The 20231-nt window shown below is 38.2% G+C and overlaps 1 protein-coding gene across 3 annotated transcripts in view; it reads left to right on the top strand.

The window, feature by feature from the left end:
• LOC149027673 (DNA polymerase epsilon catalytic subunit A-like) overlaps window positions 1–18891 on the top strand; it is a 73887-nt gene extending 54996 nt beyond the window's left edge. For all 3 annotated transcript variants that reach the window (XM_089164741.1, XM_089164750.1, XM_089164735.1), the window contains exons 40-49: window positions 278–337; window positions 430–692; window positions 770–818; window positions 3099–3259; window positions 3335–3401; window positions 14349–14495; window positions 14673–14843; window positions 14936–15148; window positions 15933–16039; window positions 17930–18891. In XM_089164741.1, the coding sequence (XP_089020867.1) occupies window positions 278–337; window positions 430–692; window positions 770–818; window positions 3099–3259; window positions 3335–3401; window positions 14349–14495; window positions 14673–14843; window positions 14936–15148; window positions 15933–16039; window positions 17930–18302 (1611 nt within the window). In that variant the 3' untranslated portion in view covers window positions 18303–18891. The remainder of the gene's footprint in view (window positions 1–277; window positions 338–429; window positions 693–769; window positions 819–3098; window positions 3260–3334; window positions 3402–14348; window positions 14496–14672; window positions 14844–14935; window positions 15149–15932; window positions 16040–17929) is intronic.
• Window positions 18892–20231: the final 1340 nt, after the last annotated feature.

The following is a 20231-nucleotide window of genomic DNA, read 5'->3' as shown; positions in this document are numbered from 1 at the left end:
GATAGGAGAGTCTACGCAAAAATTATCTGGATCTCGGCTTTCTTGATCTGTTAAATATAACTTTTTACCTCCTCCATTAATATAAATAAGTAAAGAAAAAAAAACCAGAAGTTCTGTATTATTTTTGAATCCGTTTCTGTTAAAATCTGCAGTCTGGTTATTCATGGTACTCTGACATTCTTTCTAATGTCCTTTTTCTTTTCTTCTTGGGACTTTCTTTCTTCATATCACATATGTGTCTTTTTCTTGCATTTCACTTTGCTGTTTCCCAAAACAGGTTCACCAGCCCATCCTTACTTATCCTGGGGCGTATAGAAAAGTGGCAGTGGAACTAAAGGTTGTCTATATATTTCCATTTTTTTGTCTGCTCCCTTCTATTTTTTTCCATGATTCATAAATGATGTCTGGTGAATACTGCTTATTGCACAGATCCATCACCTAGCTGTGAATGCCTTGCTGAAGAGCAATCAAGTGAATGAAATGGAAGGAGGAGCTTTGTTTGGATTTGACCAGGACATAAATCCTGGAGTGGAGAATACTAATGAACGGATGATTTCTGATGAAACAAGCGCATGTGCACATGCGTTTCGTGTCCTGAAACAATTGATCCAAAGGTGTCTTGCAGATGCAGTTACATCTGGAAATGTATTTGCTGATGCGATACTGCAACACCTTTATCGATGGCTTTGCAGGTCATACTCAGTGAACCTCTAGCACATGCATGTTTAATCTTTCCTCAGTTATTCAATTTCTTTCCATTTGCTTGCAGCCCCCAGTCAAAACTTCATGACCCAGCTCTTCACCGTGTACTGCACAAGGTAACTGCTTGTTTAAAGTAAAGCATTTCATGATAGCATTTTTTAGCATCTTAATATTGGTCAGTGTCAATTTGCTTTGGTCAAAATCACTGAGATGTCTCTGTTTGATATTCAGTAGTTTCTAGCAATTGCCAACCAGGTCATCAATAGTCTGAACTAGAGTAGTGTCAAGCTCTAACTTTTATCCATGAATTCAAAGCCATTGAATTATTTTGATATCAGCCAACCTACTTCTGGGTCAATGCTATCAATAGGCTAGGTCAGAAATCAGACCCTTAAGAATCAAAACCATATGCTAGAATAAGGAAGCAAGGAAGATGATGTGACCAGGCCCAGCCCTCCCAAGAACCACCGAAAGATGGCCCAGGGAAGCCCACGAATTGAGTCCAAACAGCCCCCTTGAGCATGCGGCAGCAAGGGCTGGCCGAATGCCCTTAGGGGTATTTTGGTCATTTCTTGCCCTTTGGTTTTCCTTGGTCTAATCAGATTTCTTGCCTGTTAAGGATTCTAACTCTATCTTCTTTTCCTTGTTTAGTTTAGTCGAAGTCTAATTATGTGAGAGTCCTAGTTTTGTGGTAACCCTAGTTGGAATCGAATTACAAGATTCCTCTTAGATAAGGTGTATTTGGTTTTTAAATTTTGTAGTCCAGATTAGTTGGCAAGTATTTAGAGTTTGTTACTCCATTTTTTTTTTTTGGGGTGGTCAAGTCTTGCTTGGTTGTTTAGTCCCCTTTTTTATTTTTTTTATTTTTTAAGTGATAAATAGCTCCCCCCGTGTCTCATTGTAAGACTTAGTTGAAAATTAATAGAATTGAAGGCTTAGAGTCGTGGGTTGCTACCACACGACCTAGGCTGAGATTGAAGCAAGTTTTACAATTTCCAGCTCTCTTTTCAACTCACAGCAGCAGCACACTCTCCTTGACAAGTAAGTACAGCCTTCTCCTTCCATCGCAGCCCTATCCCCCTACCCTCACAGCCCCTTCCCAGCCCTCTTTCCCACGTGCAACAGCAACCCCTCCCTCCCCTCTTCTCCTTTCCCCTTGCAGCAGCAAAATCCCTCCCCCCCCCCCCCTTTTTTTTCTTTCTTTCTTGCGATACCCCTCTTTCCCCTGTTTCTTTTTTTCCCTCTGGTTCTTGCGACAACAGAAACAGAAAAGAATTACCAAAAAAAAAAAAAGAAAAAAAAAAAAAGAAGAAAGAAACAAAAGAAAGAGGATCTTGGAGAATTCCAGGATCCAAGAATTCTTCAAGATCCAATTAAATTGCCTTACCCTTTTCCATTCCCATTCCATCTGAATTTGGATCCTCTATTAGGATCCTCAAGTTCTTCTTTCCAGTTTTCTCTGAAATATTTGACTAAACTTCTCTCCCTCCCCATTCCTGTTGGACATATTCCACTTCCACCCTACCTTTATTAATCTGGATTATCCTAATCCATTCCCTAGCATATTTAGGCATTCCCGCATCCAAAGATACATCATCTATTACCCTCACCCGCTCAAGCCATCCCATGGATTATCGCTATCGCTAAGCAACCAGCCATTCCAAGGTATACCCAAGTCATCCCATAGGGCACCCAAACCATCCCTCAAACAAACACAACCTTATTGTTAGGCCAAACTTGTGCTGGTTCTTATTAAAGAGGGTCCTGGAAGATCTAACCCAGACCCTGGGTTACATCAGATGAAGAAGGAGAAGAAGAACCAGCAGGAATAGCACAACTCCCTGCAATTCTGGATTGATTTCCTAGAACCACAGGCCTCTTTTATTTATAGGCTGCAGTCTTCAATTACAATCTACTAGGACAGAATATTCTGTCCACTATAAAAAGGAAACAAATATTACAGAACAGAATAATACAATAGAATATTCTGTCCAAAATAGAAGCAAATATGGCAGTATATTCAGTCTAATATTCTGTTCATGTAAAAAATTAGAAAGCAATAAAAAAGGAAACTCCAGAAAATCCAGATCTCCAATCCAATTGCAGCTGTATCCAAGTCTCACGTTGATCTTAACAGGCTAACGTTGTTATGTCTGTTATGTTGCTTGTTTATTCATGGGGTATAAAGCAAAACTAGGATGACTCCACAAGGTAAATTATGTATTGTCATTTTCCTCATAAGCCTCTTACAATAAATCCATTCACCATCTTTATTTGAACATTTCAGCTCCGTCAGGTTTCCATCTATTTGTTATTTCAATGCTTTTCTTCTTAAGCTTCTTTTTCAGGTTTTACTGTTAGTTTAATTGGCCTTTCCTAATACTTGAAATTGACAGGTTATGCAAAAGGTCTTTGCATTATTGTTGGCTGAGTTTCGCAAACTGGGAGCCACAATAATTTTTGCTGACTTCTCAAAAGTTATAATAGACACTGGAAAGACAGATTTGTCAGTTGCCCAGGCTTACTGTGATTCTTTATTGAAAACCTTGCAAAACAGGTGAAGGTCCAGAAATTCTATTCGAATAGTTGGTTGTCTTTAATCTATTTTAAGTGTGTTTTTGCTATTTGACAGGGATCTTTTTGAGTGGATTGAGTTAGAACCATTGCACTTCTGGCACTCATTGCTATTTATGGATCAGGTTGGTTTTGTGTTGTCCATAAATTGTCTACTTACATTGGATTGTTTGTTTTGAATTGGTCAAAATTAGTATTGCATAGCCAGAAATCCTTCCTTATTTGATGGAGCCATATTGCACTGCAAACAATTTAAGTTGGCAATGCCAGTTTGTTTTCTCATGTTTAGTTTACAAGCAACATATCTGTCAAAAGGAACTCAAAAGGTATCATAAACCTGTCTTAGACATTCTATGTCAATTCAGGCTGTCATTGTTCATAGGTAGCCAAGGTGATGGCCGGGCTTCATTTGCCTTGTAGTCTAGCATGTGCCTAGGTGACCAAAGAGTTAATAGGAAAGAAAAGTTGTTGGAAACTGCACAAGAAATCCATGAAATTTGAAGCAAAAAGAAAGGCTTGTCGTGGAAATAATTGGGGAAAGACTCAAGCTAATCAAACTGGAACTGAGTCTTCTCTTCTACTAACACGGTCTTTGAGCTCTGTAAGAATTGCATGCTCTCTGTCGGTTACTGCCAGCTGCCCCCACTACTAATACTATATCTACCATTGCCTTTGCTACTCTAGTGATCATAAGGCCCATTTAGGTATTTCTACCATACTCTTTTGTACTATGGCCGTATCCCATATCTAGATTATCGACTTTGGGCCTACAGATCATATGACTGCTTCTTCCACACAATTCCATTAGTATACCCCTCTCTCCGAGAAAGAAAGATTGTGTGACAAATGGATTTCTCTCCATTTCAAGGAAAGGGTCCATCTGTTGTTTTTCAACCTTAACCCTGTCTTCTGTCTTGCATATTCCTCCTTTTCTACTAACCCATTATCTTTTAGTAGCCTTACTAGGGATTTCAATTGCAAAGCTACTTTTATTCCCTTCTCATTGTGTTGTACATGATCTAGTGATAGGGAAAACGATTGGACATGGTCAAGTGCAAATGGTCTCTATCTACATCTTCACGAACACCACAAGTTCACTTGGTTACCTTAGATATCTAGCTTCTCCATCAAAGACTTGATCACCCTCTCATGGTAGAAGGTCTCACTACCATGAAAAACCGAGATCTCGACCATCTCGATCGAGATATGCCATTTTCTGGGCGTCAACTCGGTAGCCCATCTCGGTGGGTTTTAGGGTCCCAGTTGAGCTAAAACTTGGTATTTAGCCTAGTTAAGGCCTTTTAAACACACTAGTGGCCTTGGATTTGTGAGAAAACAGCCCTAAGTATGATTTCTAAGTCTACCCATAGTGTGAAACCGAAATGCTGTAGGATTAGAGAATGCAAAGTTATATAACATTTAATATAAAACCATTAAGGCATATAAATGAAAAGCAAGTGTATCAAATACATCAAATAACTTAAATGTCATCAAGATTCCATCCATATGAGTATTACAATTTTGACTTTCGAGAATAGAATGATAAAATTATACAACCGTTAGAATTTCTATATAAGTCATTAATGCCTAAGTTCATAAGACAAGTAGAGAATGATTGAGCTTCCTTTGATGTTGTAGATGTGCTTAGAGTAGTTGCAAGTGAAAATTTGACTGAAATTCGCAAAAAATGGGCAAAAATTGAGAGTTCCAGCAAGATATGGCGAGATCTCGAGCGAGATATCCCATTTCGCAGATCTCGATCTCATCTCGGTTTATGAAAAAACTGAGATATGTCACGAGATCTCCCACCATGCACCCTTTTATCAAAACTTCACTTTCCCTTTTTCTAGATTTATTTTTATAATAAGGACAAGTTTTTTTGTGTAGCGTATAGTTTTGCTAAACAAACACACTCTAGTTATTCTTCTTTAAATAAAAGGGGTGAGTTTCCTTTTGATTTAGTTCATTCTAATGCATAAAAGAAAAAAATTCGAGGGAAACTCAAGTTTCGACTAGGTGAAAATGGGAAACTTAGGTGAGAAACTGGAAAATTTTGAGGAAACTTAAGACTTTTTCGTGCAAGTTTCAACAGGTTTTAGGGAGTATTTTAGGGTGAGACTTTGCATTTAAGCTAATTAGAGTATAAAGAACACATTGGTTGTATTTTGCTAAAAAAATCAATGTAGATATATCACTCAATGTACATAACATCATTGGAGAGTTGTCCAAGAAGTACACTATAAACTTAACTACTTAAGTACATAACATTCAATATATAATTTCTAACTTCAAAACATCAAATACAAAGTAACTAACAATAAAAAGAAAGTACAACTTAGTGCTAAGAGTGGATCCATCCTGTGAGTTGAGTAGTACTATGCCTGTAACATCTTCTCCTCCAACCAATGAACATAGACATCCCATGACATTTTATACCTATGGTTGTTAAGGTAATCGACAACTGTAACTTTATAAGTCTGGTCCTCAAAATGCCTAAGATTACCAGACTGAGGGAATATGCAATTTGGATAGGGAAGTCTTGATGGAGGGGGTATTTGTCGTGGTATTTGGGGAAACATTTTCAAAAAAATTGAAAATTTGGGAAAGCTACAAAACTTGCAGGAAAAAGTCCCAGGTTTCCACAAAATTTCCCAAGTTTCCACGAAATTTCTCAGGTTTCCACAAATTTCCCAGGTTTCCACAAAATTTTCCAAGTTTTCACAAAATTTATCAAGTTTCCAAGAAATTTCCCATACGAAATTTGGGAATTTTTTTTCTCATAAACCAGCTGGTTCAACTAGGTTGAACAAGGTTTTGAGGTTTCGACAAAATTTCGACTGTTTCAATAAAAATTTGGGATTTTTTTTCAGTCCCCTAGTTTTTTCGGTGGAAATTTCGCAAGTTTCAACGGAATTTTGTTCTATGTTATGATGTATGGGGTCACACTCATTGTTATTCTATCTTTGATCATTGTTGGTCTGTAACCTTTGTTAATTACAACTCCCATGTCACTTAGGTATACCTGCACATCACAAGGGGGTCTTCTAATGTTTCCAACTACTTCATAAAATGTTACAAACCCAGTTTGATGGCAAGATCAAAGCACTCCATACTGATAATGCTAGAAAATATATGGAGCACATTTTCAGGCATTCTTGGTAGATCATGGTATTCTCCATTAGACTAGTTGTGGTGATACTCTTGCTTAGAATGGCATAGCTAAAAGAAAAAATTAACACTTATTGGAGATTAGTTGTGCTCTGATGTTTACTTGCAATTTTCCATCTCAGTACTTAAGTCATGTTGTCCTCATTGCTACCTATCCGATTCACCGTATGCCTTCCCCCATACTCGACTTTGAAGCACCTAGAGTTGTCCTTGGAAAGAACCCTTTTTTGGTTCCCTCTGAAGTGTTTGGCTGAGTTTGCTATGTTCGGAATCATCATTGTACTAGCAAGCTTGATCCATGAAGCATTCATTATACCTTTGTAGGATACTTTCCTTCCCAGAAGGGCTACCATTGCTATATCCACCATCAACAATTTTTTATTTCTATAGATGTCATCTTTCATGAAGCCTCATCCTTCTATAACTTGACACCTTTTCAAGGGGAGAATACTTTTGGTGAAGATGCATTGATCCCTAGTTTCAACGATTTGTATGTTCATCCGACAATTGAAAACGAGATAGAACAACCAGAGCACCTTGAAGACAAATGAACAACATACTCCCAGTAACAACATTTTATAGTTATTTCCTCACAGACGTCAACAAAGCACCACTATCAAAGCACCTTTACCATTACAAGAATCCTCTTTGGAACCAGAGCTTGAATCTCCACCTACTCCGTCTCCAAGGTAGGGATCTTTCTCTTCAACAACTTATAGCCCTTTGAAAGGGAGTTAGGAAATGCACTTATCTGATTATCTCACATCTCACCTTCTTCTTGTAATTTTTTTGTCTTCCCTTTCTTCTATACCTGTCTCATAGAAGTGGTGCATATCAAATCCTAAGTGGAAGGCAACGATTTTGGAGGAAATGAAAGCAGTTGACAAAAATGGGACTTAGAGCTTGTTGTCCCTCCTAAGGGTAAGAGACCTATTGGTTGTAAGTGGATGTTTGTTGTGAAGCAGAACAATGATGGATTTGTAGTTCAATGCAAGGCCAGGTTGTTTGCCTAAGGATTCACCCTGACTTTCGGAATTGACTATCAGGATAATTTTGCACTTGTTGCAATGATGTACACCATCAGAGTATTACTTGCATGTGTTGTTAACTTGGAATGGGATCATTAATAGTTAGATGTGAAGAATGCCTTTCTACATGGATATCCAGAAGTAGTCTACAGAGAAATTTCCAGTGGTTTCTCTAATGAGAAGACCCAAGAAAAAGCATGCAAACTCCAACATGCAGTATATGAACTAAAGTAGTCACTTCAAACGTGCTTGGTGGATTCCATAAGGTGATGGTGTCAGTAGGATACAAGCAGAGTAATGCTGATCACACCTACTTCATTAAAAGGATAGTTCCTCAAGTTACCATTCTAATTGTTTGTGTTAATGATATAGTTGTGACAAGCAATGGAGGTGAAAAATATTGAAATTGAAAAAAATTCTTGAGTCATGTGTTTAAAACAAAGGATATAGGGAAACACAGGTACTTTTTTAGGGATTAAAGTTTCTCATTCAGCTGAAGGCATATTTATGTCCGAAATAAATTATGCCCTAGACTTGTTATCTGAAATAGGATTATCGGGTTGTCAACTAAGTGATGCTTCTCTAGAAGTTACTATGCAACTCAGGTATAAAGAAGGGAAACCTGTTGTTATCAGTGATTGGTGGAAAAGCTAATCCACCTATCTCATATATGACCTAACATTGTTGCTGCAGTTAATGTTGTGAGTCAGTTCATGCATGATCCGCATTCCAATCACATGTCTGCCATCTTCCAAATTCTTTATTATCTGGAATCAGCTCCAAGCAAGGATGTTCTTCTGTCCCACACGATCATCATCATTGTAGCCTACACTAATGCAAACTAGGGAGGCTCACATGATTGGAAGTCCACCTTAAGGTACTGCACTTTTGTTGGCAGGAATCTGGTTATTTAGTAGAGCAAAAGGCAGAATGTTGTTGCAAAATCTAGTGCTGAAGTAGAAGTTCAAGCTATGGGTCAAGGGGCTTGTGAGTTTGATGGGAACATCACACCATGCCCTACCAAAATTCGTTACTACCAGAGATAGAGGCGACGGAACCTTTCGCTTTGGTTCGGCTACTAGAAAGGGTCATCTGGACCCTTAGGACCGTGGTCCAGCCCACGTTTTTGTTTTTTTTCATATTAGTATTTATATTTTTTTATTGGGTCATTTTTGTAAGGGTAGATTAGGATTTTCTTTTCATATTTTTGGAGTTCTAGAATTTTACTCTGTTTCCTTATCATATTGGGGTTATTTTAGGAAGTTGATGTACTTTTTATTATTATGAAGAATTAGAGAAAAAACAAAGGCATCACAGCTTTCTCTCTCCTAGTGAAATTCTGGCTCTCCCTCTCGCTGGCGCTACCTTCTCCATCTTCCACAGGTTGGTTTTCTCCTCCTTTGCTCTTATTTCTTGCCTAGAAAATTCCCTCACCTCCCTCCTCTATCTAGTCCTACTCTTTTTCTCCAAAAAACCTTGTTTTCTTGCCCTGAAAATTTTTCTCTTCTTCTCCAGAACCCCACGACTTCTCTGTTTCTGCAGAACTTCTTCCCCTTGTTTTTTACTTATCTTCTCTTATCCAACTCATCGACAACCACTGTTTCTGCTGAGCAATTTTCTTCTCTCTTTTTCTTTATTTTCTGCTGTTCTTCCATATTTTCTGCTGCATCAAATCACTGCATGTCTGTTCAAGCATAATACCTATACTTCCGGCTATATTTACCTTGCTTCCCTGTTTCTACTGTTATTGATGCCATTCCATCTTGCTGCTGGTTATAGTATCTCAGATTTATTCTTTTAGTCTCATTGGTGTTTGTGTTAGGTTTAGTTTTGGTTTGGGTGAGATTGACATTGTTTATGTATCTGAACCCATTGGAATAATAAAGCATATCACTTGTTGCTGGAATTTATATTTCATTGAATGTAATGCCCCAACCCCCATGTCTAGTAGTGTGGATTGATATAGTAAGGACTCTCAATTCTTCTCCCAAGTCTTTTGATATTTGCACAGTACTTAAAATCCTACTTGCTGAATTTTAATTCCATATTGTTCTCTAAGTGTGAATTCAAATATGTGCTGTGCAAATCCCTCCTGTCATCCCTTGTAGTGTCTTAGTAGGCTTAGGATCCTGTTTCTTGTAGAATACCCTAGTATCTAGGGCTGTCCTACATCAGAGTTATTATGGCTATCTTGTCTACTAGAAGATCTGGGTGTGCTAGTGCCCCTTTCGATGATGCTTTATTATAACAACAAAGCAAATAGCAAAGCAGCTAAAGCATTGCTTGTAATCTGATGCCACATGACAGAACAAAACATTTGGAGACTGATGGGCATTTTATTTAAGAGAAATTGGAAAGTGTGCTATTTCTGGAACCTAAGGATCAAATAGTAGATGTCCTCACCAAGGGATTACCTGGACATTTGTTTCACCCTATTTTGATCAAGTTGGGCATGTGCGATATCTATGCCCCAACTTGAGCGGGAGTGTTGTTCAGGAGTACTGAGGAGATTTCAGCCATTCTTGATGCTAGCCCTAGCTAGTGCTAGTGCTTGGTGTGGAGAGGGCTGATTCCTTCTCCTATCTCATCTAGGAGACCCTCTTTGAGTTGTTTTAAAGTTGCTTGAGAGTCCTTTTATGTTTTTTATTTGTTTGTTTTTCATTCTTAGTCTTGTATTTCCTTCCCTATTCAGTATAGGTTTTACCACTGATTCTAAGCTATAAACATGCATTAAGGGCTATGAGTTAGGTACCTTTCTCTCAGTAATCAATTCTCATTCTTACAAGAAATAACAAGATAGCCATAATTGTCTAGGTATCACCTAGGCATCCAGGTGCCATGCCGGATGGCTACTTGGGTGGTGTGGTCTTCCAGGCCCTCTTGGATGTTGTGGGTTGTCCATTTGCCTTGACAACTCAAGCAAAAACTCACATGATAGTTGGACTTAGGTGGGAAGAAGTATGTTTAGACAATTGTTTATAATCATATCTTCAAGTTCTTCAAATTCATAAGAACAGGCTCTTGTAGAGAAGAAAAAAAAAATGAAGATTTTAAAAAAGGTGGTCCACTAGTGAACAATGAGGATGAAAATGGTCCTAAAATATCTGAAAAAACTGGAAAGATATTGGCGAGTGTCTGTGGATTTTCTTCTCAAGGTATGTGAGTTGTACAACTAATCAAGGATCACAATCTCGGTTTTGAGGCTGGTTTCGACCAGCCAAGAAACCAAGATATGGTGGTTTTTACCGAAATTCCGGCCGAAACCTTGAACCTTTCCCCCAAGTTTCGACAAATGAGTTATTGATTTAGGGTGGAAAAAAGGTTGAAGTCACAAAATCCAGCAAAAAATGGTTTGGGGGTCAAAACTCGAAGAGCAAACCTGGTGAAAACCTGCGAAATCTCACAGGTTTCGACCGTTTCAATCGAAACCTAGTACTTTTCTAAATTCCACCTAGGTTTCGTCTCCTTTGACCAAAATTTATATCATGCGACTAATACTAAATATGAATGCAAATCCTGTTATTGGACCACGAATCCCTAATCAAGTGATCAGCTTGGAAATCCTCCATCTATTTAGTTTATTCTCTTCATAAGGTGTAACTGTTTTGGATGATAGGGGGAAAATAATAACATTTTTTTTCTGAAGAGAACACAGCCATGTTCTATTTATAATAAGCAAAAGACAATAATTACAAGTAGATTCCCAGAAGAGTATGAAATTACTGGTATACCTAAAACACCCACAAGCTCTCATTATGGCACTCTCACCTCACTTGCCAGTTGGTTCTTAGATGTCATACATGCCTAACTTGCCCAAAATAATACAAGTGAAGAACCTTACTACTAAACCCTTTTGGTATAAACATCTGCCAACTGGTCACTGGACTGATCAAACAGAATACATGCATCTCTGATTTATTTGTTTGGATGAATAAATTATCCTTACAAACCCCTGAAGGGAAAGAAACAGGGAGAAGAATGCACAAAGGGTAAGAGCAGACAAGCAGCTGCAAGGGGGGGGGGGGGGGCAAAGCAAACTAACCTCTGCTACCGTGGGGGGCGAGGGCTGCAATAGAAACCTAAACCCCAGGTAACAACAATGTGTCTACTGCCTATTCTTTGGGGATCCAAGATGGGGATGGGATAACATCTGAAGTCTAGAAGAGACATCAAAATAGATGGCTATCAACATCACATCCAAAGAATTACACTCCCATCAAGCGTATGAGACAACAGCCCAATACTAGCTTACCTGTACAATCACACATTGAGGAGCCAAGGTAAGATCCCAAAATCCACAACCAGACTCGAACAAAACCATAAGAGGGTCTAGAGCAGGGCCAAATTTCTCTCAGATGGAACGGGAGAAGGGGAAAGAAAAAAAAGGTGATCCAACCATTTGATTCTGGGCTTTTAGTGCAGAAGGCTCTCTTCTTGAGAGCACAGGGAGGAGATATCCAATGAGAGAGATTTCTCTTCCTCAGGACGGGTTGTGGAGATTAGATTGCAAGAGGGATTGCATTCTAGAAAGATTAGAGGTGCAAGAGGAGGACCTGGGAGGAGATCTTACAAAAAGTATCAAGATTCTAAGACTTGAGAGCCAGCTTAGTATTACGAAGCTTCCTAGCAAATTCAATGAGAGGGATGGAAAAGCAACAAACTGGCTTATCCCAAGCAACAGAAACCAAGGGCAGAAAGGATGAATGGGAGGACCACATACCAAAGAACTTGAAGGGCTTGGGACCAAAAGAGTTGAGGGAGTGGATATGTAGGTGGCAGGGGAGTGGTCACCGAGACTTGGAAGGAGAAAGAAGTGTAGGAGGGGAATGGGAGAGCCGAGCATTATTCACTAAGAAGTGATTCTGCTTAGAAGCAATGGGTACAGTACCAGATCTTCGGTTTTGCCTAGTTAGGAGGGGCCAGACCAGCAGAGATCAGTTATGGTGAGGTCATTAATGCAGTCATTGAAAGCAGCCACAGCTGGAGAGTCAAGAGGCTAACCAACTATTTTCTCTTAGCTAACATTGAAATATCAACCAATCCCTTAGGAGCATTGATAGAGTAGCCAATGGTTGATAAATCAGCCCACGGAGGGATGCAGTCAACTGGCTAATTGAAAGCATAAATAATGGAGAGAAAAACTAGTTGACGAAGTATCAAACGAGAGATGGAGAGGAAGGATTTTGGAAGTGGAGAAGAAAGAGGATATTTGGATTTAAGGGGGTCCTAGAGAAATCAAGATACGACCACTTGGGGAGTGGTCGTAATTATTACAAAGGACCAAGCAGGGGCTATACTAGAAAAAATACAACCGGCATTGTTCTAAAGACCTGCATCTCAAGAAGGGCACAAAAGGAAGACTTGGAGGCAGTGTTGTCAAAGTGTCCGCCTAGGCAGCAAAGTGTTTTTCAACCGCTTTGTTTTGAATTGCTTAATTGACGCGTTGCTTTTTTCGCCTTGTGCACCTTATTACCGCCTAGACGCTATAGCAACCGCTTTTTTGACATTTTTGTACATAATATTTTTTTTCATAATTTTCTTTTAAATCAAAATTTATTCTACAAAACCATATATAAATTTAATAGCTTAGTCATTTTGGAATCGAGTCCCAAATTGCAAAGGAATTCCAAGGCCCAAAGTGACATAGGACCTCTACAAGCTCCGGGGGCGCTGCCCCCACACCCCTACCAAGGTGGCCTCCCCGGACCCCGTGCTTATCGGCAACAACATGTGAAGCATGAGCCATACTCAACATCGAGAATCAATGAATCATTTAATGGACAATGACTTGGAAATCGGAATACTAAGATCTATTAATTTATCGTGTTCGCCCTGTTAGTACATAGTCTGAATCTTATGATGAACTTATGTTTGTGTTCTTTTTTTTGGATAATTTTTCATAATTATGATTATTGAATGCTTTCTTTTTTGGATGAATGTGACTATTGAATGTTTTTTTAACTTATTATAGAAAGGAGTTGTATTAAAAAGTAGTTTAAAAGTAGTTGTATTGAAAAAACTTGACCCAACCGCTTTGGTTGCCTTATTGCCACCTTGACAACCTTGCTTGGAGGATTCTAGGGCAGCTTTCATCCACCTTTTTGGCTAGGTAATTTGGACCCCTAACATTCCAAATGAAGGATTCAGACGTGATTAGAAGATAAGGGGCGCTGCGATGCCTAAGGAAATAAATGTCAGAACCAACAATACCTGGAGTCCCAAGTATCAAATTGAAAAACCAAGCTGCCTTCTATGCAACTCTCAAAAAGTTCTTGTGAACAGTACTTCGTCCTTTAACTGCATCAGAGACTCCTCTTATATGTCTATGTAGGCAGCCTAATCTTGTGAGTGGAATCTTATCCAAGAAAAATGTCCTGCACAGTCCTTTCAAGGAGTTCCTGTATGGCCTAATGTCTTCCACATGGCATATCAGATGCTGCCCATATTCCTTGCTTGCGTATCAGTTTCAGCCAAACTGAAGCTTGTCATGTGAATGATATATATTTGAAAATCCACTGATAAAATGATTCATTTGAAAATTTGTTGAAAACTAATGAGCAGCTTAAAATACTAGAGAAAAGGTCAATACATGGGGCTAAATTATTGAATTTGGTTCTGAATTTTCGGAAGTGGCCAACTCATGCACTGCATCATTATCTGCCAACTGGTTGGACACTGTACATGGCACAGTTAGGTGCACCACAGAGCAAAGGCTTCCTCTGTTGACCATTCAAAGAACCTGTTACAAATTTAAATTTGTATTCTGGCAGATAGAGCTAATAAACCATTTTCAGTGTCCCTTATGCAGCTGGGACACACTGGAGAGTTCTTATATGTACTGAAAATTAACCCTTTTAACTTTCTTTTATGTGGCAGTATAATTATGGTGGAATCCAGGCCAAATCCAATGGTGGAAATTCTGTCAATATTTCTAAGCCACCTAGTGAAGCTGAAGAGGATGACTGCCAAGTGGAAATTGTATCCAGCTGGAATATTGCTGAGTACTTGCCCAAGGAGACTCAGGTAGGGTCTACTTCTCAGCCTACTTCTGTGAGATTATCAATTTAGTAGTTTTGTAGTTTCTGGATGGTAACAGTTCCATTGGGAGCTGGGATTTCCTACTTAACTAATAGTGTCATCAATGATATTCTTCCATCAAGTTCTAAAAGTTTGAACTTCTTTTTTTTTTCTGTGTGGCAGGATCATTTTGTTTTGATTGTCTCTGAATTTATGTACAAACCATGGAAGTTTGCACAAAAATTAACTGACAACAGAGCATCTTTGGTGGATGGAAACCAATGCACTCCATCCATCACCATTGCTACTGCTGAAACTCTTGAATTACATATGACAGAATTCCTTAAAGATCAGGTCCTTACAAAGTTATTATTGAAAGATGTATGTAATGCAAGTTCTTGACTCCATGGTTGTGTTAGATTTATGTCATCTTTCATTTGCAACAGATCAGTTCTTACTTCACAGACAAGCTTCTAAGAATTGTCCGGGACATTGTCCTCCATGTCAAGGGACTGAACAAATCTGAGAATGATGATACGTCTTACAGAAGCCCTCGCATTGCTGGTTCTAAAGTACACAAGGGGGATGCAGCATTGGAGTTCATTAAGCATGTCTGTGCTGTCCTTGCTCTAGACCAAAATATTCAGCATGATATTCTGGTATTAATCACAATTCCAAATATATGCTGCATTATAAGAGAATAGTAGAATACCCTTCTATCTGTTTATGGACCTAATAGAATCGTAGATATCCTCTTCTCTAAATTTGGTTCTAGCTGGCTCTGTTGGTGTATTCCTCAAAAATTTTTATTTTTCTAATAAAGCTATCCTAGAACAATTTTCAACGGCTTGAGAATAAAATTTATTTGGTTAACCAAACATCATAAGAGCTTGTATTATTATTATTTTTTTATTCCATCCTTTGCACGTGGCCAATATGAAATCATTGCAGGTCAAAGAGATAGGGAGTCCCACACCTAGGTGCCCAATGTAGAAGTTGCCTATTATCTTGGGTGGGCATTTACATGGACCTTCCCAATATTGGACCTCTGATAGTTCAGTGGCTTCTGAAATTTTGTTATTATAGTTAATATTTTTAAGACTGACATTAAAAAAGGGTGAACCTGGCTGAAGGCTTCTGCACTAGTAGAGTCGCTCAGCGGGATGGGGAGGTTGGTTGGCAATTTTCCTACACAGCCTTACCCTAGCAATTGTTGCTGAGAGGCTGTTTTGATACCTTGACCTCAGGCTACAATAATGGTCTGCGACCATTGTGCCAAGGCCCCCATTTTAAGACTGACATTATACTAAAAAAAAAAGAAAAAAGGTTTAATGTATATGGAAGTTAGAAATCTAAGATAGTTTATGGTTTCTTTGTGTTTTTCTTCAGATAGTTCCTTATAATTGGTTAATAGGATTGATGGCTTACATTCTCCTTCCACAGGTGATGAGGAAGAATTTGTTAAAGTATGTCCGGGTGAGGGAATTTGCCCCAGAAGCAGAGTTTCGTGATCCCTGCCTATCCTTTACACTGCCAAATGTTATTTGCAGGTAAAATAGTCATAGCAGGTATCTGTAGTGTGTTCATGTAGAAAAGGTACTTTTGTTGCAATTTAGAAAGATAAAAGGGAGGCTTGCAGATGTAGTATAATTTCTTGTAGTTGCACAGCAATGGATTTGAGGGTAAGGCCCATTTTAGAGGGAATAGCTTATTCGGATCCATCAGAGTTGATTGACTACAAGTGGAATCATCTGAGGAACTGGAATCAGATCAGGTGAATAGCCCAACCCCTGTTGGGATTGGGCTCCTGTTTCCCATTTTGGAGTCACCCATTATTCATCTTTTGTCTTTATTTTAGCCAGTATTTCATAAACAGACAGATATTATTGAATCTTACATCTTGGATCAAGTCTTGAATCAGAAACCCCAAAAGTATTACAGTTTGTGGGAAATTTCTACTGCTTATTGGATCAAAAATCAATGATTCGGGGGAATTCCTTATGATTTTGCTTTTTTAAGTGTCCTTTCCTACTCTAGTAATGTCTGTGCAAAGGAGTTCAAGTTGCAGAGGCAGGCAAAAGTGTTCATATCCCACCTGAGATTTTCAAAAAGCTTGAGAGATGGCATTTGCAGAGACTAAAAGCATGAAACTCAAAGAAATGAGCTATTGAAATTTATTGATGTTGGGACAGAACTCTGTTTTATGTACCCTTTATACTGTTGAGGGTTTTCTTTTTTTTTTTTCTTTTTTTTTTTTTTTTTTTTTTTTTTTGGGGGGGGGGGGGGGGGGGGGGTTCAGTCCCACCCCCTGAGTTATGCCTAATATTCAATGGCTTAATGCCACCCCCTAAGTTTCCCAACTTATCAGTCAAACCCCCTATTACTAGTACTGTTAGTCTCCCATTAGTTTTTATATGTTTATTTTCAATATTACCCCTACATTATAAGTTTAAAAACAGTATCCATGAACCATATCTCCTGACCTTTATCAGGATTTATGATTGGGAGAGAAAGAAGTCGCAGACAGTAGAGGGAGACGAAGAAACAAGTCGAGTGTAGGGTTTTTCATCTAAGTTTATTCTTGTCCTTTTGAAGTATTTAATTTGTTTACATCAGCACTTAACTGTGGTTTCCTAATGGCAGGGGTGTCTTTGATATATTATCACCCTATAGGGGATGTGACTGATAAATTGGATAACTTAGGTGGTGGCATTAATTTTAGGGGGTAATTCGGGGTGGCACTTAAAATTTCCCCTTTTTTCGGTGGGAAGAAAGAATTTGGGTGGTGTGATTCCTCCTATGCTTTGCTATGCATTCTAAAGTGCACTTCATCTTCCACATTGCCCTGCTGATGTTTTGTGTGGAGATAGTAAGCATAAGCCTTCGCCATGGCTAAAGAAGTGGTGAAGTGTAGCCTTTACCTTTTTCCATGGTAGGAGTTTCCTGATGAAAGTGTATCACACAAAGCACACCAATCCTGCTAAAAGGTCAACTGACTTTTGGGACCTTAATTGCAATATACACAACATGCACCATAAGCGCACACCTGATGTGAGACTATTTCCACCAGCCAGAGCACGGTGCATTTATTATTATTATTATTATTATTATTATTATTATTACTAGTATTATTATTATTATTCTTTTAATAAAAGTGTAATCACTCACACAAACCACACCAATCCTAAAATGTTAACCAGCTTTAAGGATCGTAGAATGGAAGATATGCACAACATACACCACATGGACACACTATGGGACTAAACCCGCCCACTTAATGAGTTTTATGTCTTTTTTGTACTTCATTGACCTCATCAATTCTAGGTGGAAACTCAGGTTCATTGATTTCTTTTCAGTCAAATCATTAATTTTCTTCTGAATTTAGTGGTTACTATTGATGTTTCCTGGTTAGCTGATGATTTGTGATTGTGCTTTTGCAGCTATTGCAATGATTGCAGAGACCTAGATCTATGCCGTGACTCAGTTTTACTTGCACAAGAGTTGCGTTGTGCTGTGCCACAGTGTGGACAGCCTTATGATCACGAGGCAATGGAGAACGCTCTTCTTCAGATTGTCCGTCAGAGAGAACGGCTGTACCATATCCAGGACCTTGTGTGCCTCAAGTGTAGGCTGATGAAAGCTGCACATCTAGCAGAGCAATGCACCTGTGGCAGCTCATTCAGGTGTAATGAAGATGCATCTGAGTTTCATAGAAAAATGCAGGTTTTCCTGAACATAGCTATTCATCAAAAATTTCAGCTTCTCCATGAATGTGTTCTGTGGATTCTACAAATTAATTTATTTCAAACTTAATGCAAGTTTGATGCGCTAATGTCTGAGTTAGGCAAGAGTCCAACAACAGTATATAGCCCTGTGCCTCTGAAACAAGCAAAAGTAATAGTACCAGCTTGCAATATGGAACCAACTGTAGCTGTTGCACTGGATCTTCTGATGATTGCATCCCGATGTATATACTTACCTTCTCTATGTCTTCATTCTCCAAAGAGTTCAACAGCTAATCGTTGGTTTTTGCATCGCAAGCCATGAATTTATCACCGTTGTGCAGATTCTTCTTTCCTTCTTTGAGGAGCTTATACTCAATTTCACCTCTGCTAAGCCCATTTTTGTAACGTAGTTATGTATCATAGTCTCTAACTGAAATTCATTCTTTGATGATGTGAAATGGCAGTTTATTCTGTATTATCGTTTGTAAGTACACTAGGTGAAAACAATTAAATTCTTCCATTCTTCAGGAACTCGAGAGAGTTCAGAGTAGCATTTTTTAGTCAACAGCTCTTATTGAGGTACACCGCTTCAGTTAATGATCTTAATGACCCCTTCTGAGGAATGGATTTTAATCGTGCCTAGCACTTGGTGGTATTGATTCCCATAGGAAAGCAAATTTTCAATATCAAACTGAAAATGCTTCTTGGCAGATGGTTATGAAGAATATTTTCCAACGTGAGTTCGCTTTTTTTTTTTTTTTCTTTTCTTCCTTCCATCCATTTTCATATTTCGGAAGTAACCGAACTCGAAATTCTAATCATATTTGGGTATGATGTAAAATATGATGCATTTTACATGTCATTTTTGCTTCAAGTCCATCTAATAATCAAATATAAAAAGATTTGGAATCGGTGAATTTTTATTGAGGTAATGTGTCAGTATATTTTTTTTGGGTAAACAGGTAAGGAGCAAATACTTGCACCATATAAATATATTGTTGTTTAATAACAGTTGCAGTGTACTTGTTAATAAAACAAATTAATATTATAAACCAATTGCTGCTATAATACTCTTTGCGAGATCAACTTGTTCAACCAGAAAATCAAGTGTTAGATATGCATATAAATAACTGTTGCTTGTCCAATGTACTCCGGTTCCTAATGAATAGGTTTTGGATTTGATTGTTTTTGATAGTAGATTTAATAGTCTCCCACCCCCTAATATAAAACTATCGGTTTAGAGTGAATAAAAAAAAACTGTTGCACGCCATTTTTGGACATTTATCAGAATCTTGATCAAGTACCAGATATAATGGACTCCTCAAACGCTAAAACACCTCTATTGTTTGCAATGTATCTGATAAGTATCCATTAATCTTTGCTTGTGTAGTATTGTAAAACAGGCCGGATCGACATTTGAATGAGATTAAGTAGTACTTATGGTATTTTCTTAACTAGGAAATCTAAGGCAAATCTATCTATCAGCTGATAGAGGAAAACAAGTAAAAATTTTTTTTTTTTGGTACAAAGGGGTTTTATTAAGCCGAGGGATGTGATATTAATATTGCCTCAGCGAGAGTCAAACTCACGACCTCTTCACTAAGAGGTGTTGATTTCAACCACTAGAACACCTCTGCGTTGATAAAACAAGTAATATATTAAAAGAGAAGAAATTACTTTAACCATTTAAAGGTTTAATCCAATGTAAGTAAAGTCAGGGGTGGCAATTTTTCCATACAACTTTTATTTTTGAATATGGAGCTTTTTTTTATAATAGGAGATGGGAACTATTACATAATTTTCCCATACAACTTTACTCCAACAGTTTTGTTGAGAGAATGCTTGTACACACTATGATTTTCATTGTTTTTTGGTAGATATAGTACAACTGATTAAAGGGATAAAAACTGAAAGATAATTTGACCAATTTGAAATATCATTGTTGAAAGAGAAGTAATAGTTATTTTCACGACAAACCAGTGAACTTCCACGTGCATATGCACGAGTAGCCGTATAA

The sequence above is a fragment of the Hakea prostrata genome, chromosome 1 (assembly GCF_041222555.1).
Source record: "Hakea prostrata isolate BN-2017 chromosome 1, UWA_Hpros_2, whole genome shotgun sequence".
Classification (NCBI taxonomy): domain Eukaryota; kingdom Viridiplantae; phylum Streptophyta; class Magnoliopsida; order Proteales; family Proteaceae; genus Hakea; species Hakea prostrata.
Note: the sequence above shows the minus strand (reverse complement) of the source record. Positions and strands in the feature narration are given on the sequence as shown.